Source organism: Chenopodium quinoa, unplaced genomic scaffold (assembly GCF_001683475.1).
Source record: "Chenopodium quinoa cultivar QQ74 unplaced genomic scaffold, ASM168347v1, whole genome shotgun sequence".
Classification (NCBI taxonomy): domain Eukaryota; kingdom Viridiplantae; phylum Streptophyta; class Magnoliopsida; order Caryophyllales; family Amaranthaceae; genus Chenopodium; species Chenopodium quinoa.
The window spans coordinates 875,680-896,691 of NW_018743212.1; the positions used below are offsets into that span (position 1 = coordinate 875,680).

Genomic DNA, 21,012 nt, shown 5'->3' on the forward strand with positions numbered 1-21,012 from the left:
GCGTTTGAATGCGCGTTTAGTTGTTCATGGCAATCGACAAGTTGAAGGTGTTGAGTATAATGAAACATTTGCTCCTGTTGTTAAGATGGGTACGGTACGTATTTTTCTTCCTGTTGTTGTTTCTTTTAATTGGGAATTGCATCAGATGAATGTTCATAATGCTTTTCTTCAAGGTAATTTGGATGAGGAGGTTTATATGCATTTTCTGTCGGGCTATGGTACTCCCGTTCTGAGGAAAGTTTGCAAGTTGAGAAAGTCTCTTTATGGTTTGAAACAGGCTCCGCGTCAATGGTTCGCTAAGCTGTCAAGCGTTTTGCGACACTTTGGTTTTAAACCATCTTATGCTGATTTTTCTCTATCCAGTTATGTTCAGGGTGGTGTCTCATTGCATGTGCTTGTCTATGTGGACGACTTGATTATTGCAAGTTCTTCTCATGAAGCTATTGTTCGTTTCAAAGCATATTTGTGCAAATGCTTCTATGTGAAGGATTTAGGCGTTCTTAAATTCTTCTATATGATGCTATTGTTCGTTTCAAACCATTTGAAACTCCATTTTTGTTACCCAAAAGAAATGAATATAGATATATATACATTGGATAAATCATACAAGGAACTGGAGAACGGTCCTCTACTGCACCAATGATTCGAAGATCAGTGGTTGCCGTTAATCACACTTTGATCGAACGATCATAATTCATCCACCAGACTTGGTTTTCTGTCTTCTTAGAACTCAAGGTTACATAGGTACGATCCTATAGAATAGATCTTATTCAAGTAAGGTCGTATCCTATTGTCTGCTTGTCTTGGTTGATCATGTTGGATATTTAGAGTGTTGATGGTTGCGCGCTCGCGCCCATGATGAGCGCCTGCGCAAGGTAGGCACGGCCGCGTAGAGAGCGCGCCTAAACCGCGCACCTCTCTGGAAATCAGCAATTTGGAAGGGTGTGGTTGGCGCGCCCGCGCGGCTGGTTGCGCGACCGCGTGTCCTGGTGGAGCGCCCGCGTTGCTGGTCACGCCTAAACCGCGCCCCTCACTGCCTTCTTGTGGAATCTCGCAGATTTTGGGTGGCGCGCCCGCGCCTCTTGTGTCGTGCCCGCGCCTCCCTATTTTGCGGTTTTTCCTGACGGTTGAGTCTTTTATTAAAAGACATATTTTCGTGAAAGAAAACATACAGAAGTTAATTCTTCATCTCTCCAAAAAGTATTTTCCACATTTTCTCTCAAATTTCTTGCAAACTTTTGTGAGAAAAACTCTTTCAATTAATCCAATCTTGGTGAATTTGTCATCTTTATTTTGATTCTTAGTGCAAAAAACGAATTGCTGTCGTTTGTATCTCAAAGAGGATTTCTGGATTGAACCCAAGCACCGTTGTGGGGGAAATTAACCTCTTTAGGAAAGTGTGTACACGCCTAAGACAGAGTATCAAGGATTGAGACTCAAGCGATCATCAATATTCTCATGTTCATGTTCATCTTTCAAGGCTTGGAGTTGAGACATGTTTAGTTTTCTTCACATTAGTGTTTTTTATTGTAATTTCTGAATAATTTGATTTTGGTGCTTGGTTTGTAATACTTTAATTAGTATTTGGTTATTGTACAATTTGATTTGAAATATACTTTATCTAGGTTTTGTTCCCACATTCTTAAGTAGTTCTTGTTGTTGAATTACTGTACAACTTAACAATATGAAGAGGTTAATTTTTTAGAATTTTATCAAGCATGTCTAGTGTGAAAGAATTGACCACAAATTTTGTTAAACTTAAAAAGTTTGACGGTGTGGAGTTTCGAAGATGGAAGAAAAAGATGTATTTTCTTCTTACATCTTTGAATGTAGCCTATGTCATAAGTACTCCAAGGCCTGGTGAACATGAGAATGAATCCTTGGAGAATGTTCGGGAAAGGTCGAAATGGGACAACGATGATTTTATTTGTCGTGGTCATATCTTGAATGGTATGGAGGATGACTTGTTTGACGTCTACCAAAATGTTAAGTCGGCTAAGGAGCTTTGGGAGTCCTTAGAGGGCAAGTACATGGCGGAATATGCATCAAGCAAGAATTGAAGTTTTTAGTAAGTAATTTTAATAATTTTAAATTTGTTGATGGTTGGTCCATAATGGACTAATTTCATGAATTGCAACGTATCTATGGTAGCTTGGAACATTATGGAATAACCATGAATGAATTGTTTGTTGTTTCAAGTATTATTGATAAGTTACCCCTAATTGGAAGAATGTTAAGCATGATTTAAAGCATAAAAAGGAGGACATGACATTGTACGGTTTGTCCACCCATCTTCAAATTGAAGAAGGGATTCGTGCCATGGAAGGTGCAAAGGATGGAAATCCTAGCACATCTACCGTTAACATGGTAGATGAAGGAAGAGCTAGTGCATCTACTAGTGGTAAAAGGAAGAATAATAATTCTTCCAAAGGAAAGTCAAAAAAGCAAGCAAACAATAACAAATTTGCTTGTTGGGAATGCGGTAAAGTTGGACACCACAAGAAGGACTGTTATTCTTTCAAGAAAAGAATGGAGAAAGCCAAGGAGGGCCGTGCTAACTAAAGCAAAGACCCACCCACCAAAGGTAATCCAATTCATGAGGTTGAATTTAATTCCGGTTTGGATTTAAATGCAACGGATCCTAACATTTTTATGGTGCCAGATGATGACTCATGGTGGATTGATTCGGGGGCTTCAAGGCATGTGTGCAAGAGTAAACATTGGTTCAAAACCTTTCAAAAGGTTGTTGATCGAGAAGACCTCTTTATGGGGAACAATTCTACCATCAAGGTTCTTGGAAGAGGACAAGTTGAGCTTGTGTTTAGTTCGGGGACTGCAATTATTCTTAGGAATGTTTTGTATGCTCCGGAAATAAGTAGGAATCTTGTATCTGGGCCTACCCTGAATAGTCTTGGCTATAAGCTTGTATTTGAAGCTAATAGATGCATAATTACTAGGGGTGTAACATTCATACACTACTAGAAAACAGTCAATCAACGACAGAAAAAATCCGTCGAAAAACCCTGAAATTCCGTCGGAAAGCACCCTCGGAATACACTTTGTAGGAATTTCGCGATATTCCGTCGGAAAGGTCTATTCCGACGGAATTTCCAACGGATTATGTTCTGTCGTCGCAAGGTTCCGATGGAAATTTCCGTCGGAGGCGGTATAGTCTAACAGAACATACCGTCGAAAAAGTAAATAAAAAAAGGCACCATTTTCCCCACCCAGATCCACCCCCGCCACCAGCCCACACCACCCACCACGTCCCCAACCCATTTTCCCACACCTAGACACCTAACCCCACCCCACCCAGACCCACTAAACCTAACCCAGAACCACCGTCCACCACTGCACACCCACATAGAAAACAAACTAAAAAATTCAGAAAAAAATGAGAGGATGAAAGGGACACCGACACCAACCCTAACCCCTATCCCACTGACACCACCACACCAAAAAAACTCGAAAAATCGAAAATTAACCCCCAAAAAATAGAAATTAGCCCAAAAATACGAAAATTAACACAACAAAATCGAAAAATACCACACAAAAAACATTAAAACCAGTAGACCTACATATGTAATCAGAATTTCATACAAAATTTTTTAAAAAAAAAACAATAATTAAACAACAAAAATTTAAAGGAAATATATAAATATACAATAATTATCTAATAAAAATTATAAATTAACATTACAATTACATAAAATTGTTGGTTATTGCGCCGTTGTTGGTTGTTGATGTTGGCTTTGGCGGTGGTGGTTGACGTTGGTGGTGGTTGTCGACGTTGTTATTGGTTATTGACAGTCGTTGTTGTTGTTGACAGTCGTTGTTGTTGTTGATGGAAAGGAGGATTGAGAGAATAAAAGGGGAGAAGAAATCGAAGAGGAGAGTGAAAGGGGAGAAGAAATCGAAGAGGAGAGTGAAAGGGGAGAAGAAATCGAAGAGGAGATGAGTGAAAGGGCGGAGAAGAGAACATGGAAGGAGAGAGTGAGAGGAGAGATCAGAGAAGTTTTAGAGGAGAGGAGAGAGAAAGGGAAAAGAAGGAGAGAAAGGGGGAAATCAGGGGGTGGCGGCTCTCATAAAACGTAGGGTTTAGTGTTTTAGGGTTTTCCGTCGGAAATTTCCGACGGAATATTAATCCGTCGGAATATTTTGGACTTCCGAGGGAATATTCCGTCGGAAATTTTCGACGGATTTTAATTTCGCCGGAAATTTAACTTTCCGACGGAATATTCCGTCGAAAGCCTATAGTTCCGAGGGAATTAATTTCCGTCGCAAAAATTCCGACGGATTTTCCGTCGTAACGTACCTTTTCCGACGGAATTTTCTGACAAACCCTAATTCCGTCGGAAAGTTCAAATTTTCCGACGGAATTTAGGTCCGTCGGAACGATTCCGTCGGAAAACGACCTATTTCTAGTAGTGATAGGTCGTTATTTGGATAATGGTTTGTTTAAACTCTCATTGAGAGAGAGTTGTGTTATGGATGATATGTGTTTGAATGTTGTTGACAATGTTAATCAAGTTGATTTGAATTTGTTTGATTTATGGCATTCAAGGTTGGGACATGTGAACTATAATAAAATGCTTTTTATGTCAAAGCAAGAATTGATTCCTTCTTGTGATATTTCTCCTAATAAATGTTCTACTTGCATGTTGAACAAGATCACTAGAACTCCTTTAAGAGAGTTGAGAGAAATTCTAATATTTTAGAACTAATCCATAGTGACTTGTGTGATTTTCATAGTACTCCTTCTTTGGGGAACAAAAGATACATGATTACATTTATATATCATTATTCTAGGTTTTGTTATATGTATCTTTTGCATTCCAAAGATGAAGCTTTAACAAAGTTTGATATTAATAAAAGGGAAGTAGAACTGCAAGTAGAATCATTAATTAAGAGAATTAGAACTGATAAGGGAGGCGAATATTATGATCCAGCTTATTTCCAATCTTTGGGTATAATTCATGAGACTACAACGGGTTATGCACCACAATCAAATGGTGTAGCTGAAAGGAAAAACAGATTTCTTGAAGAAATGGTTAATTCCATGTTATCTTACTCTGGTTTGAGGGAAGGGTTTTGGGGTGAAGCAATGTTGACAGCCTGTCACATTCTTAACCGGGTTCCCACGCACTAAGGGAAAACAATCTACTCCTTATGAACTTTGGTACAAAAGAAAGCCAAACTTGAAGTATCTTAAGATTTGGGGTTGTAGGGCAATTGTAAGAGTGCCTGGCAACAAGAAAAGGAAGCTCGGTGAAAGGGGCTTGGATTGCATATTTATAGGTTATGCTGAGCATAGCAAAACCTATAGGTTCGTAATAGAACAAAATGACTATATATTGATTCATTCGGTTATTGAGTCAAGAGATGCAATTGTTGATGAAAATCGATTTTCATCAATGAGTAGACCGAAAGATCTACAAATCAGTGACAACAATAAAGGAGATAGTAGAGTTGAATGATCAACTTGAAACTCATGAAAGTACATTCGATAATGAGAATGTTGAAACTCCTCAAGTAAGGAGAAGTACTAGGCAAAAAAGACCTAGGAACCCTCTTGATGACTTTATAATTTATTTAGTTGAAGGTTCTAGGGATGCCCTTAGTTCTACTATTCCAAATTGTTTCAATGTGGATAGTGATCCAAAGACTTATAGCGAGGCCATAACTTCACAAGATAGTTCATTTTGGAAGGAAGCTATAAATGATGAGATGGATTCCATCATGGGAAATAATACTTGGGTCATAGAGGATTTACCTTTCGGTTGCAAACCACTTGGTTGCAAGTGGATTTTCACTAGGAAAAGGAGACCGGATGGCTCCATAGTGAAATTTAAAGCCAGATTGGTTATCCAAGGCTTTAGGCAAAAGCATGGTGTTGATTATTTCGATACCTAAGCACCGGTTGCAAGAATTACCTCCATAAGGTTATTGATTGCAATGGCTTCGGTATATAATTAAGTGATTCATCAAATGGATGTCAAAAGAACATTCCTTTATGGAGATCTAGAGCAAGAAGTGTATATGAAACAGCCCGAAGGGTTTGTTTTGGAAGGACAAGAAGATAAGGTGTGCAAATTGGTTAAGTCATTGTATGGACTTAAACAAGCACCAAAACAGTGGCATCGGAAATTTGATGACACGATTTTGTCTTTTAGATTCAAAGTGAATCAAGCTGATAAGTGTATTTATAGCAAATTTGATGACAAAGGTCATGGTGTCATCATTTGTCTATATGTTGATGATATGCTTATCTTTGGTACAAGTCTACAACAAGTAGAATTGACCAAGGAATTCTTATCCTCATCTTTTCAGATGAAGGATTTGGGGGATGCGGATGTCATTTTGGGCATTAAGATTATTAGGGACAATGGAAGACTTATCCTAAGTCAATCTCATTATATTGAGAAGATGATCAAACGGTTCAATATGTTTGATAAGTGTCCCGTGAACTTCCCCATGGAAGCTAATGTTAAATTGGTTAAGAATTCGGGGAAAACGGTTTCCCAATTGGAATATTCAAGGATAATTGGATCCTTCATGCATGCCATGACTAGTACAAGACTGTATATTGCATTGGATGTGGGAAAACTAAGTAGATTTACTAGTAACCCGGGTGTACAGCATTAGTTTGCAATAAGAAGGGTCTTGAGGTACCTTAAGGGTACGTTAGACTATGGTCTGATTTATAGTGGATTTCCTTCAATTTTAGAAGGATATTCTGATGCAAGTTGGATCACTTACAACGAGGATGATTCTTCTGTAAGTGGTTGGGTATTCATGTTTGGGGGAGGTGCCATTTCATGGTCTTCCAAGAAACAAACTTGCATTGCGGATTCCACTATGGCAGCGGAGTTTATTGCTCTTGCTTCAGCTAGTAAGGAAGCTGAGTGGTTGAGGAATCTCATGATAGAGCTGCCTTTATTGCCTAAGCCAATGCCACCGGTGGCAATCCATTGTGATTCCAATTCGGCGTTGATAAAGGCTTATAGTCAAGTGTACAATGGTAAGTCTCGGCATATTTCACTTAGGCATAGCCTAGTGAAAGAGCTTATCATTGATGGGGTCATAAGTCTTGACTATGTTCCAACAAAGTTGAATTTGGCGGATTGCTTTACAAAGGCAATGCCAAGGCATTCCATCATATTTGCTACAAATGGAATGGGTTTATTTCCAAAACACGAATTTGTGAAACCCAATCCGACGCTTGAAGAAACATCAAGTCTTAGATTCAATGTGGTTGAATTGCATTTTTGTTGTTTGTTAGCAATATTTGATGACCCATAGTGTTATGTTACTTGTGATGTGTAAGGTATCGTTTATTTAAAGTTCTCAAAGATTTAGAGTTGAGAAGCTCTAGATGAAGGTGTCTTATCACAAGGGCACTATTACGTATATGAGAACCTACCTATATGAGTTCGAAGTTTAGCCGCTTCAAGAAGTCTAGATGGACATATAGACTTTTATGAACTTATGAAAGATACGGACACATGGCTGTATAAAAGTGTCGAGTGATGATTAATTCAATTTGTCTTGTGTGTACTTCACCTTCGAATGGTTGGATATATCCGTGTGATTCAATCCGTATGGAAATCATAGGATATGATCATCGTTAAGTGTGTTGTACTAGGTGTCAATTCAATCCGAAGGGACATTGGCATTGATGCATTAGATGTGGCTTAATTGTTAGAAGTGGAGAATGTTTTAAAGGAACACTCTAAATGGGGGAGGATTGTTGGATATTTAGAGTGTTGATGGTTGCGTACTCGCGCCCATGATGAGCGTCCGCACAACGTAGGCGCGGCCGCGCAGAGAGCGCGTCTAAACCGCGCACCTCTCTGGAAATCAGCAATTTGGAAGGGTGTGGTTGGCGCGCCCGCGCGGCTGGTGGTGCGACCGCGCGTCCTGGTGGAGCGCTCGTGCTGCTGGTCGCGCCTAAACCGCGCCCCTCACTGCCTTCTTGTGGAATCTCGCAGATTTTGGGTGGCGCGCCCGCGCTGAAAAGTGGCGCGCCCGCGCCTCCCTGTTTTGCGGTTTTCCTGACGGTTGAGTCTTTTATTAAAAGACATATTTTCATGAAAGAAAACATACAGAAGTTAATTCTTCATCTCTCCAAAAAGTATTCTCCACATTTTCTCTCAAATTTCTTGCAAACTTTTGTGAGAAAAACTCTTTCAAATTAATCCAATCTTGGTGAATTTGTCATCTTTATTTCGGTTCTTAGTGCAAAGAACGAATTGCTGTCTTTTGTATCTCAAAGAGGATTTCCGGATTGAACCCAAGCACCGTTGTGGGGGAAATTAACCTCTTTAGGAAAGTGTGTACACGCCTAAGACAGAGTATCAAGGATTGAGACTCAAGCGGTCATCAATATTCTCATGTTCATATCTTTCAAGGCTTGGAGTTAAGGCAAGTTTAGTTTTCTTCACATTAGTGTTTTTTATTGTATTTCTGAATAATATGAATTTGGTGCTTGGTTTATAATACTTTAATTAGTATTTGGTTATTGTACAATTTGATTTGAATTATACTTTATCTAGGTTTTGTTCCCACATTCTTAAGTAGTTCTTGTTGTTGAATTACAATAAAACTTAACAGATCACATAGTATTTTGTTTGAATCTGACCGATGTGGGACTTTTTGTCAATTCAGTTAATAACATGATTTTACATTGTTACATGCCTTTTCTACTTTCTTTGTTTCGTTTTAGATGCATAATTTTCTAAATGACGAAGTTTCAAATTAGGTGCATCACTTTCCATTTTAGTAAATATATTCTTTCTATCTCTCTCCAAAATTTGTCTAAAAGTCCGTGTTTTACAAAATACGTGTAATTCATCTACTTTGAAACAGAGGAAGTATTTAAAATTATAAACTGAGGAAATAATTAGGGCTTAACAAAATCAAAAGATCGAAACTACAACTAACTACAAAGTGAGTCTTGAGATCTTGAATGAAACAACGAAAAGATGAAGATGCAGTTGGTCTCTCGGGTTCATCCCTGTCATCTTATGTCTGATGGTAAGAGGCGAATTATATGATTGCATGATACTTATCCTGAAACACAATTTCGTCTTCTCTTTCAATTCAATTTCTTATGTCCTACCAAAATTCAGAACCACCGCAGGACATCAATTAATACAACAAAAGCAACAAGAACAAACCTCAACCAAAAGTTCAATCAATCTAAAAATCGAAAAATAAACAATAAATTGATATCTATGACAGGACCTTCTTATGAATCTCATCCTTTGATACTTAGAAAAATTCTCTCACTTATTTATCCGGATTCCCTAAAACAAACCTAAATTAACAACGATGTATCTCTGGAAACAAGGAAAGAATCGAATTTCACGAAATTAAAACCCTAACAAAACAGTGATCAAAATTCAATTTCGAAAATATCACGATCAAACAAATTAGGAAAGAAAGAAAGAAAAATGCCAAAATTCTAAAACTGAGAATTGGGAATATGAAAAGTAAATACGGAGTAATCAATATCAATTTAAAGTAAATCAATTAACCTTATACAAGCAAAAACGACCACTTTGGTTTTTGAAATGCCAGACGGCAGCACCAACAACACCACCAATAAATCAAACTCCTGAGACACCACCTCACAGCAATGGCGATCATTTCAACTTTTCAATTGCCAAACGGGAAGCTTGACAGACACCAATAAAACTTCCACTAATTTTGACAAAGTTGCACTACTGATCGAGCAAAAATGAGGTGCCAACGAGTCATTTTACACTTTCTCTGCTCCATAAAAATTGCAAAAGTCTAAAGTTTTTTTTTACCAACAAGTTGCAATTATTATAAAGCTGAGAAAAGATTTGAAATTATGTCAAGTGCTTATAAATTCAAATTATCTCAAAATCTTAAGCGGTTCTCCCAACTACACTTGCCCGAATAAAATAATATAAATACGGCTATTTCGCTAAATGCCGCTAAGTAATTTCAAAATTCACCAAATGTCATTAATGTTTTCAAAATCACCAAATAACACTGAGATTTAGTACAATATCACCAAATACCATTTCCATTAGTTGACCGTTAGTTGACCCCACCACTTGCCACGTGTCACCTTCTGATTGGTCCGTTTTAAAAATATATATTTTTTTAAAAAATAAAAAAATTAAAATAATAATAATAATAAAAATGCAGAAAACCCTTGAAACCACCCCAGCCACCACCCCTTCCACCACCCGCTCCCTGCCGCCGAACCCCGAAACCCTGCCGCCGGCGACCTGCACCCTCACCGGCGGCCGCCGAAGCAAGCCCTCCCCCTCCCCTCCTATTTCCCGTCGCGAAACCCCTCCCCTCCACTCACCACCAGCAATCAACTCCAGCTAGCATCACAGCCACAACCCCACTCATCCGCCAGCCCGCAATAATTGCACCTCCATTACAGCAGCCTATCGCTACCTCTCACCACTAGTCACCACTCACACCACAACGCTCAACACCGACCACCCCAACGCCCACAAAACCACCATTTCCGCCCAACAATAGGACAAAAATCAGAGCAAATCAAGAAGCCCAGTGTCGAATTCAGCCCTTATAACCCCCCAAAATCCCTAATTGTACTTTGTATCTCCAATCTTTGAGGCAAATTCTCCTTTTCTAGATTCTAATTTAGGTAGATTTTCTTTAATTTATGTCTCTGTAATAGTTTTTGATTGAAACCTTTTTTCAATTGATAATTTTTATCCCAAGAATTAATGATTGAAAGTCCAAATTTACCAAATTAGGTTATTTGATGATAAAGTTTTAATGCCCTGTGCAATTCGCCATTAATGTTCATCACAGCTTCTACAAGTTTTGTCAAATTAGTGTGTTTGAGGGAGTGGTAATGAGGAGAGAGAGGAGATAAACAGTGGTTTTGTCGAAGGGGTTTCGCGACTGGAAATAGGAGGGGAGGGGTTTTGCGTCAGGAAAGAGGAGGAGAAGGGGAGGGGGGTTGCTTGGGCGGCCGCCAGCGCACCTGCCGGTGAGGGTGCAGGTCACCGGCGGTGCGGTTTCGGGGTTCGGCGGTATGGAGTGGGTGGTGGAAGGGGTGGTGGCTGGAGTAGTGGAGTGGTTTCAAGGGTTTTTAGTTTTTTTTTTTTTTTTTTTTTTTAATTTTTTAATAGTTTTTTTTAAAAAAACGGACCAATTAGAAGGTGACACGTGGCAAGTGGTGGGGTCAACTAACGAACATTGACGGTCAATTAACGAAAATGACATTTGGTGATATTGTACTAAACCTCAGCGGCATTTGGTGAATTTTGAAAACATTATGACATTTGGTGAATTTTGAAATTACTTAGTGACATTTGGTGAAATAGCCGTATAAAATATGATATATTTTTCAAAAATTATATATAGAGTAATAAACATAGTTGTAGTAGATTCAACAAACAAAATGCCCAATGACAATCTACAAAAAAAAGAAAAAAAATATGTTTATGACTTGATTCGCAATTATAGTGCTTAGTACATAACATGGTTTTTAGGGCCATCAAACAGGTTGAAAACATGCAACCATTGTTTACAGAATTCAAAACTTGGCTGCCAAGTTGACATCCTAGCCGACTGTAGAACCACGAGCTCGAGAGCGTAAAGCATAAGGCTCAGACAAATGCTTCATATGAAATCCATGGGTTGGATGCTTAATGGTGCCAAGTGACTCGTCAAGTGACTCATCAAGTTGACAAAAATCACAGTGGCCAGATTTACCTGTGGACAAATAATTTACTTCGTAAATGAAGTTCATAACGAAATGTAAACATAACTAGTAATTTGAAGAATAAAGGCCAAAAATCTCAAATTTAACGATACGACATAGAGGCTAGCAAACATTATAAGAGCAAGAACTAGAGCAGATATAAACCAATATCTTACATGCTCAACTAGAGGCTAATAAATTTGCAACCTGCACTTTCTCAATTTAAATTAAACATGCTATTGATGCGGCATTGTAAAATATTGATTTTATTTGTCCGGAATCTCATTTTGTTCACATGTTAGCCCTCCTGCCCACCAACTACAAACCTAGAAGCATATCATGAGCAATGAAGGCCAATTACGATGCACGATCTCAAACACCATCAATATCTTACATACTTAACTAGCGATGGTAACAGATTTTTAAGCTACACTTTCCCGATCTAAAATGAGACCCATCAACACAAATTGACACGACGTCTTGCACACCTTCTAGTAGAAAAAATCAATTGCTGCAATCATATTGCAGGTATCAGCAAATATGTAACCTACAACAGCCTAAGAATCTAAGATGCTGAACAGGAAAAATTCGGAAGTTTGAGGGCAGAAAGAAGCTTCTTCTTACCTTTAAGGATACGACAGGCATTGACAGCCCAGCCGCGACATGATACATGATAAAACTCCACAAAGAAGAGCTTGGCGGAAGAATTGCCATCCCCATCAAGAGCGGATTTCAGCTTAGCCGTGAAGTTTAGATGCATCCACATTGGATGGCTGAAAACTGAGCAATCCATGGGCTCAACAAGTTCATAGTTGGTACGCTGCAAATAACACATGGAAATTTTGACAAGAATGAAATAGATGACACAAGAAAAAGACTAGAAGCATGAAGAAAAGGAGGCTAAGCTAAGTACGTGTAATAGAAAGAATTTACATACATGTCTCTTGTTGTAGAATTCCAGTGCTATTTGGGAGAGTTCAAGATTTTGACGACGATAGGCCTCTGTGTAGTCCTTTTGCGGATAACTTAAAATTAGGAAGTAAATATACAGGTACAGAATTAACAGAGAAACATTAGTACCCATAATATCAGCGTAAACTTAATATAATCATAAGAGAGGTGATAATCTGAGAGCTTTGAAGGTGTATCCTATCCGTGTATGACAAATATATCGTATAAGGGGTATAACCAAACAAAAAGGTTAAATAAATCACATTGATATAAAGAGGAAATTAAATCAAAATTAGAGTTTCAAATTAACATAAACTTTAAATTATATTTTGTGAACTTGTTACGAGTTAACACTTAACATAGTTGTAACTTGAATATGGGAAGTCCAGTCCTGTCCTGTCCTTGTAAAATCCCTAGTATCAAAATTTTAATACTTGATAATCATGACGCGTTATTTTTGGTTAGGGCAGAAACAATCATCGGCATAAGCAAGGTTATAGGAATGAATCATGACGCGTTTGCGTTAGGTTAGGGAATAACCAGGGTTATACGAATGTTAGGTTAGGGAAGAAACAAACATCGGATAAGCAAGGTTATACGAATGAATCATGATGCGTTCGTGTTAGGTTAGGGCAGAAACAATCATCGGGATAAGCAAGGTTATATGAATGAATGGCTACTCCACTAAAGTCCTTTATTTTTTTATTTTTTTTGGCAAGAAGCAAAGAGGGAAGCATTATTACTCATGAACAGAATCAGCCATTGCTAAGCTATGAGCTACTCCACTAAAGTCCTTTATTATAAGCTCAAAAAAACAAATTAATGATAAACGAGATAACTTACACAAAGTCCTCTGGTACACCAGGATAAGGATCAGTTACATCACGAAAATCATCGTCATCTTCAGTTGGACTGACCCAAGAAAAAAAAAAATAAAAATCGAAATTACTGGATGATTTTATTACTGGTAGAATAATTCAATTAAACAAAAAAAATTAAATTAACCTCGACCCTGTATTCTTCTGATTTTTCAGCGCCCTGGACCGTGTATCCTTCGGATTCATCTTCATCCACATTAATTGAATTGAATTACAAACCCTAAACTCGTAAAAAATAAATTAAGCAATCAGATTAAACGTTCTTAAAAAATAAGATAAGATAATCTCAATTTCAATTGAGCAAATTATGCAGCTAAATCATAAGAAAATCGCTATAATAAATCGAGGAAGAAGACCGCCATTGACATACAGTGGCGGATCCAGGATTTGATTAATAGGTTGTCCCATCATCGTCCATCGACCGCATATAATATCAAAAAATAGTCAAAGCTTGTATCATCGTCCATCGACCTTGTACTATACAAAACCTGAACTCTAAACCAAATCCCTGAAAGATCTCAACCTAAGTGTTCAACAATCAACACAAACTTGAATACACCTTTTTCGGGGTCTATGTCAATGCAAATCTACTTCCCTTGTACGGTATACATGGTCTCATGACAATTAGTCAATGTTTGTTCAAACAAATCTCGTGCTTTAAAACTCCAAGTTACCAGCATATATTCTACCTCAAAGCTCAGAAAGTCAGAAGCATTCATATCTATAAACATCATTTTCTATGGATGGCAACCATTACCATTTGAACTAAAGTAATTTAAATGAACTCTATAAGACACTCCCATACAGTCACAGGAGAATTGTGCATAAGTCATTGAACAATGCTACCAAGACAAAGTTCACCCCTATTGGCCCTATTCAATCATCAACAATCACCAATCCTCGATCAACTACCCATTAAACTATAAAAATAACCCCTTTACACACATCTTATGCTAGGACTGCTCATAATTTAATTAGGAAGCTCAATTCAGCAAGCTATAGTTCATGTCAACTTACAATCAAAAACTCAGAAAAATAATCCAATCTAAGTAATAAATGATGCTCTAGAAATGAGTCAATGCTAGTGAGTTTCTCAAAAGTAGGAACTCAGCGGGCACTACATTGTTATTAATTTTCCTTTCTTAGTGCCCATGGCCTCACACAAATGCCACTCTATTTTCTTAATATCTTCAAATCTCTGGAGCGCTCATCTCAAATTAAACCAGAAAATAAACATTAAGTTATTTTGTCTCAGGTAATCGTACAGGGCTAAAGTAAACATTGCCCTCCTACATATCCAATCAGAGACTAGAAACTTCTTACCATAAATAAAGCTAGGTTCTGATCGAGCTTCTTCTACAATAAGACTCCAAGCAAAAGCACACCAGCAACTATCTCAATTAAGAGCTACTTAATATTCAGGTCTTAGTTGGGTATGTTTCTGGCCCCTGCTTCTACAAAGAAGGCAGTCAGATGAGATATACCAGAACACTAAACTTCTCATAAGTTCATTCGTTTATTTCACTAACATTATCATTTTACAAGTTCATCCAACATGACTTACATAACCCAGTGAGTGCAAAGGGAAACTCAAGTTATGAGGAAAGGAACAAAAGGAATTCCTAATCAAATCTAAATCATACAAGAAGGGTTCTCTCAAGGTTATTAAAACAAAGGTCCCCAAGTCGAGCAATTCTACATGTGGGTCCGCCTCTGCCTGCACCACCACCGAAACCACCCTCCTTCCAGAGCCACATGAGCGCAATAGACCCCCCGCCCCAGCCCCACCAACGAAACCGCCCAAAACTTGAATTCCCCAACCCGAAACCACCCTAAACTCCCATCCCTTTCCCCACCCGAAACCCCCACCCCTTTCCCTGACCCGAAACCGCCGTAGACTCGAAACCCCTACCCCTGAAACCATTCCCCCCACCCCTCGGAATTTGTGAATTTGTGTTTTTCCTATAAAATAAAATAAATAAACTACAATTCACAAATTAGCAACCAAAATTGACTCAATTATCAAACTAGACTCCAAAAATTACGTTAAATTCTTCGACTATCTATAACAATAGTTCAATTATCCAACTTCGAAGAACCCTAAATTGAGAATATACTGACAATTAAACACACGATTAAGACTAGATTGTCAAAATGAACATCAGATGATTAAAGAAAAAGAAGCATCTAACCTTAGAGACTGCTTCAACGGAGGAGAGAAAGCTCAGAAGCCCGAATTTCGAGACGCTTAAATGGAGGAGAGAGAGAGAGGAAGGAGTACAGCGAGAAATAGATATAAAGGAGTACAGAGAGAGGAAAGCGTGATTCGTGATTATTTTTTTTTTTTTTTCAAAAAAAAATAAAATAATAGGTTGTCTTCGAAACCACTGTTGACATACGTGGGTCCGCCACTGTCGACATACCTTGCTGCTGGGTAAATATTGTCTTGCAATAATTATAAGGCCAAATTAGAAAATAACACCTATTAAAACCCCCGATTTTGATTATAACACCAAAATATTTCGAAATTTTATTATAACACCACTTAAAATCCCAAAATTTTGGTTTCACCACCCACTAACGGATTTTTGGATGAAAATCGTTAGTGGGGCCCGCCATATACACGTGTCAATTGTAATTGGTTTAAAAAAAAATAAAAAAAAAAATTTTTAAAAAAAAGAAAAACCCCTAAACCCTAACCTAGCCACTGGCGACCGTGACTCCACCGCCAGAGACCCCTAGTGCCGCCGGAATCCTTTCCTTCACTGGCGAAATCACTGGCCATCAACCCCACCCACCACAGCCCCTCCTTTACCGTCGAAACCACAGGGAGTTGCGGTTTAGTGTGGCGGAATTGCAGAAGGGTTGAGATGCGAGGGGTGTGCGGTGATGATGGGAGTTGCGCAGGGGAGTTGCGGTGGCAGCGACGAATTGATGTCATTGCTGGCCGGCGGTCTGGAGGAGATGAAGGATGGTTTTGGTGGTTTTGTGTGTCGAATGGGCTGCGAAGGTTGTAGGTGGAGCTGGTTGTTGCGGTGGTTGAGGGAAGGTGGAGATGCGGGTTGCTCTGTTTGAACTGTCGTTGTTGCTGTGGTGATGGGGCGATGGTGGTGGTGATGTTGCGCCGGTGAAGGAAGGTGTTCCGGCGGCAGTGGGGGTCTTCGGCAGTGGAGTGACGGTCGCCGGTGAGGCTGGTGGTTGGGTTAGGGTTTAGGGGTTTTTTTTTTTTTTTTTTTTAATTTTACTTTTTATTTATCTTTTTTTTTTTAAGCCAATACCTTATTGACACATGTCCCTAGTGGACCCCACTAACGGTTTTCATCCAAAAATCCGTTAGTAGGTGGTGAAACCAAATTTTTGGGATTTTAAGTGGTGTTATAATAAAATTCCAAAAGTTTTTGGTGTTATAATCAAAATCGGGGGTTTTAATGGGTTTATTGGACACCTCATTTTTTTCGGGCCGGGCTAGCCTGCGGGCTAGACCTACTGCCCAAACCCGTCCGAAATTTTTTCGGGCCTATTATCCCTTCCCAAACCCGCATTTCGAGCTAAAAAATTCTGCCCAAATGATGTATTCATTTTATATAGTATTTTATCCCCATCCCGTGATCATAGTTAGGAGTATTTTTGGCTCTTTTAAGCCAATTTTATTACTAATATGTGTTTTCTAGTGTTTTTCGTAGTTGTGGTATTATTCTACAGGAAACTACAGATTTGGAACATTTTCCGGCACTTAGTAGAGCCACCGCGAGCATTGGAGACGAGACGCATTTCTATGATCGTATTCCGAAGCCCAGGACCGTATTTGAGGAATCAATCCGGTGATTAAGGGTAATTCGATCCAAGAAGGATGACGAATTGGGCTAAGGTAACAAGGCCCAAAGGACGAAGAAGAGTAAGCCCAAGCATCCGCCCGACCGGGCAGTGCCCTCGCCCTGAGGCGCGCCCGGCCGGGCGAGGGAGAAGACCATAGGGCGAAGGTTCGCCCGAATGCGCGCCCGACCGGGCGCGAGCTGCGAACTTAAGATCAAAAAGGCGCGCCCGGCCGGGCGATGCCTCGCCCGACCGGGCGCGTGTTTACGTTAGGATTTTTTATTTTGTTTTAACTTTTTCTTTAATTAGCTTTAAGAGTTTAGTATAAATACGCTTTTGTTAAGTGAGTTTAAGGTGGTCTTTGACACGGACGACTTTTCTTTCTCTCTCCCTCTTACTTTCTCTCTCTACACTTTATCTCTATACACACTCTTGATTTATGCAATTCATTATTTCCTTTAATTTTGGTAACGATTTCTTCCCTCTTTACTTTCAATAATTTAATTGCTTTGATTTTATTATGCTTTCTTTAATTGCTTTGCTTAGTTTAGATTTTAATATGTGTGAGTGGTTTAATTCTAGGGTTATGGTGATCCATAAATAGTACGAAGGGGTAATTGTTTATTGTTAATAGTTGATGATTGGTTAATTTCCTATTGATTGATTTAATGCTATGCAATTAGATTTGCGCATATTTAATTGTATGAGTTTTGCAATATTGATTCGAGATTCGACAGATGAGAATTGATATTTAGGCTTAGTTTCAATAGGCATGTTAATCTATTAATGGTTAGGTCGAGATTCGAGAGATGGGATTTAATACCAGTAGATTAATTATGGGATTATAATACGTAGCGACAACCCTTTATAATCTGATTAATTTATGCATTGATAATTGATCGTATGTTTTACCCTGGAGTATTATTTATTGGTGAACCTATACCCTAGAGCTCTTTATTATTGATTATTCCTTTGATTTATTTGCTTAGTTTTATTATTAGTTTAATCCATACAAATACAAATTGGTTACCTGATAATTTAGATTATAATAATCAATTAGGAGTAAGAGAACATTATTTCCCTGTGGATTCGACCCTACTTCCCTATCTACTTTAGTTAGAGGACTTAGGAATTACTTTTGATTAGATGATACGACTAGATCCTGTCACCAAACCCGGGCAAATTCCGGGCTAGGCGATACTTGATCAGGTCTACCTCTGATATATATAGTCGTATTGTACATCTTTTTCCTTTGTCATACACTCATACGAGTAACTCATAGATACTGTATAAGCCTTAAACATTTGGGCTTCTATTGCTTCTTACTATTGATATAGATTAGACTTCTTAGTAGCCCATCTAATCTATTCAAATTCAATTGAAAATAATTACGTTTCATATTATTTGTTTGATATAAAAATTCTAAAGTAGCAAATAATATAAAACGAAGGTAGTAGATTTAATTAATTATAAATTTCTAAGGGTGGATAAATATTGTCTTGCAATAATTATAATATTGTTGAACTATTGTATTGGTTACTTTACAATAATGTAATTTGTTATGTTTGCTTTATGGATAACAAGTTATGTTTTTATTTTTGCTTCATTGATTATTGTATTGTGTTGATATTGGTAATAAATTTAAGCTCTTACTCTGATTAAATTAAATTTATTTTGATTTTCTATTGTCATTCTTTTATAGGAATTGTGCAATAACTTATTTTCTTAATTTTCGACATTTCCTCCCTTTTCCCTATCCAACTTTTTTATCCTTTTCTTGGTCCCAGACCCCTTCCCATTTGCTCAATATAATTTAGAGTTCTAATTTGTTAAATAAGTGGGGAAAAGTGATATGTTATGGATAAAGTAAAATGCAACAAAAAGTAAAAAAGATCAAGAAAGATAAATTAACTTTAATTATGTAAGAAATAAAAAAACTACAAGAGAAAAGGATAAAATTTACTAGTTTAAAGCTCCAAAATCGAGTACAATTACTGATAATAAGCGAACCAGTCTTGAAATCCTTGAAAAAATTAGTCTACAACATAAGAAAAGACCAAGTGGTTAATACCCGCATGTATTTGAAGTTGGTTTAGTTATGTTAATATTATGTTGATAATATTGTATATTTGGATGTATATCCTTTAGGAGTTTTAGGCAAGATAGGTTTCCTAATGTATTGTACTATATATGTCTTTGTGATCATCAATACAAGGTTAGGTCATTTTCTCCTAATATTCTTGAGTTTAACATGGTATCACAACCTCTCTAATTTCTAGAGATTTTTTTTCGATCCTGGTTTGTTTCTCACATTCGTAATTTTTCTTCTTTATTTTTCTGCAAATTTGTGAGATTAGGGCTTAATTTTTATTTTTTTTTAATTTTTCCATATAATTGGGTGTAGTCGAAATTAGGGTTTTTATTCCCAAATTTCTGCTACGTTTATTTACAAGTGTGGTGTGTGCTGCACTGGATTGGTCGAGGTTCGGTGTATGGTGCGTCGTGGTGTTTGGTGTGCGTGCTTGATGTGCGTTGTTGTCTGTGCTAGGCGGGTGCTTGTGCGCAAGTGCAGTGTGTGGGTTGTTTCTTGCGTGTGGTGATTCACATGCGGTTTCCAGTTCGAGTACGGTAATAGAGCAAATTAATTATGATGAAGATAATATGTTACGCCTTTGAATTTGAGTGGGAGTTCGACGGAAAATCTTAGTCGTGGTCAACGTAAGAAACGACCACCTTCGTGGATGCGTCATTATGTTACAAACACATTCATTACGGAAAATATAGACCCCACTTCTTCGTCAATTGTCGCCCCTTCACAATCTCGTTCTTTAGGTAAACCTTTCCTATAGCTTGTCATGTTGAATATAATAATTTTTCTTTGAGACATAGGTGTTTTCTGATGGCAATTACGAAGGGAAAGGAACCGTCTTTATTTAAAGAGGCAGTTAAATGTGCCGGTTGGTGCAAAGGCGATGCAAGATGAGATTGATGCCTTAGAGAGAAATGCACTACTAGAAAACAGGCCATTTCCGACGGCCAAATTCCGTCGAAAACACCCTGAAATCCGTCGGAAAAGGCCGTTTCAGACAGAATTTCCGTCGGTACGGGTTGTCAGAAAACTTTTGTTGGAAAAACGGCCTTTTCCGTCCGAAAACACTGTTCCGACGGAATATCGTCGTCGGAAGAGGAATTCCGGTCATCGGAAAGTCCATCGGAAATTTCCGACGGAATACAAATACGCCGGAAACTTCCGACGGGAATTCCGTCGGAAATAGCATTAAAAAAAAAAAAAACCTAGCACCACCCCTACCACCCTATCCAGCCACCACCCCTACCACCAGCCCACCCCCTGCCCCCCTACCCACCCATACCCCTACCAGCCCCACCCACCACCCCCACCACCAGCCTTAGCCTAAACCCACCCACCCACCTTACCTGAACCCACCACCCTTAAACCGACACCACCAGCCCACCCCCTGCCCCCTACCCACCAGCCCACCCCCTGCCACCACTCTTAAACCGACACCACCGGCCCATCCCCTGGTCCCCTACCCACCAGCCCACCCCCTGCCCCCCTACCCACCAGCCCCCTGCCCCCCTACCCACCCCAGACCCACCACATTCCCACCCCAATACGAAACCAGA

The 21,012-nt window shown here is 38.7% G+C and overlaps 1 protein-coding gene across 1 annotated transcript; it reads right to left on the reverse strand.

Annotated features, from left to right (window-relative positions):
- Nucleotides 1–11,357: 11,357 nt before the first annotated feature.
- On the reverse strand, nucleotides 11,358–15,902 carry LOC110734256. Its single transcript, XM_021914337.1, has 6 exons — nucleotides 15,747–15,902; nucleotides 13,682–13,774; nucleotides 13,520–13,588; nucleotides 12,663–12,750; nucleotides 12,350–12,545; nucleotides 11,358–11,736 (listed from the first exon to the last, which is right to left on the reverse strand). Exons 2-6 carry the CDS (start codon nucleotides 13,750–13,752, stop codon nucleotides 11,585–11,587), a joined length of 576 nt encoding a protein of 191 aa, XP_021770029.1. The 5' UTR covers nucleotides 13,753–13,774; nucleotides 15,747–15,902; the 3' UTR covers nucleotides 11,358–11,584.
- Between the last annotated feature and the right edge of the window lie 5,110 nt (nucleotides 15,903–21,012).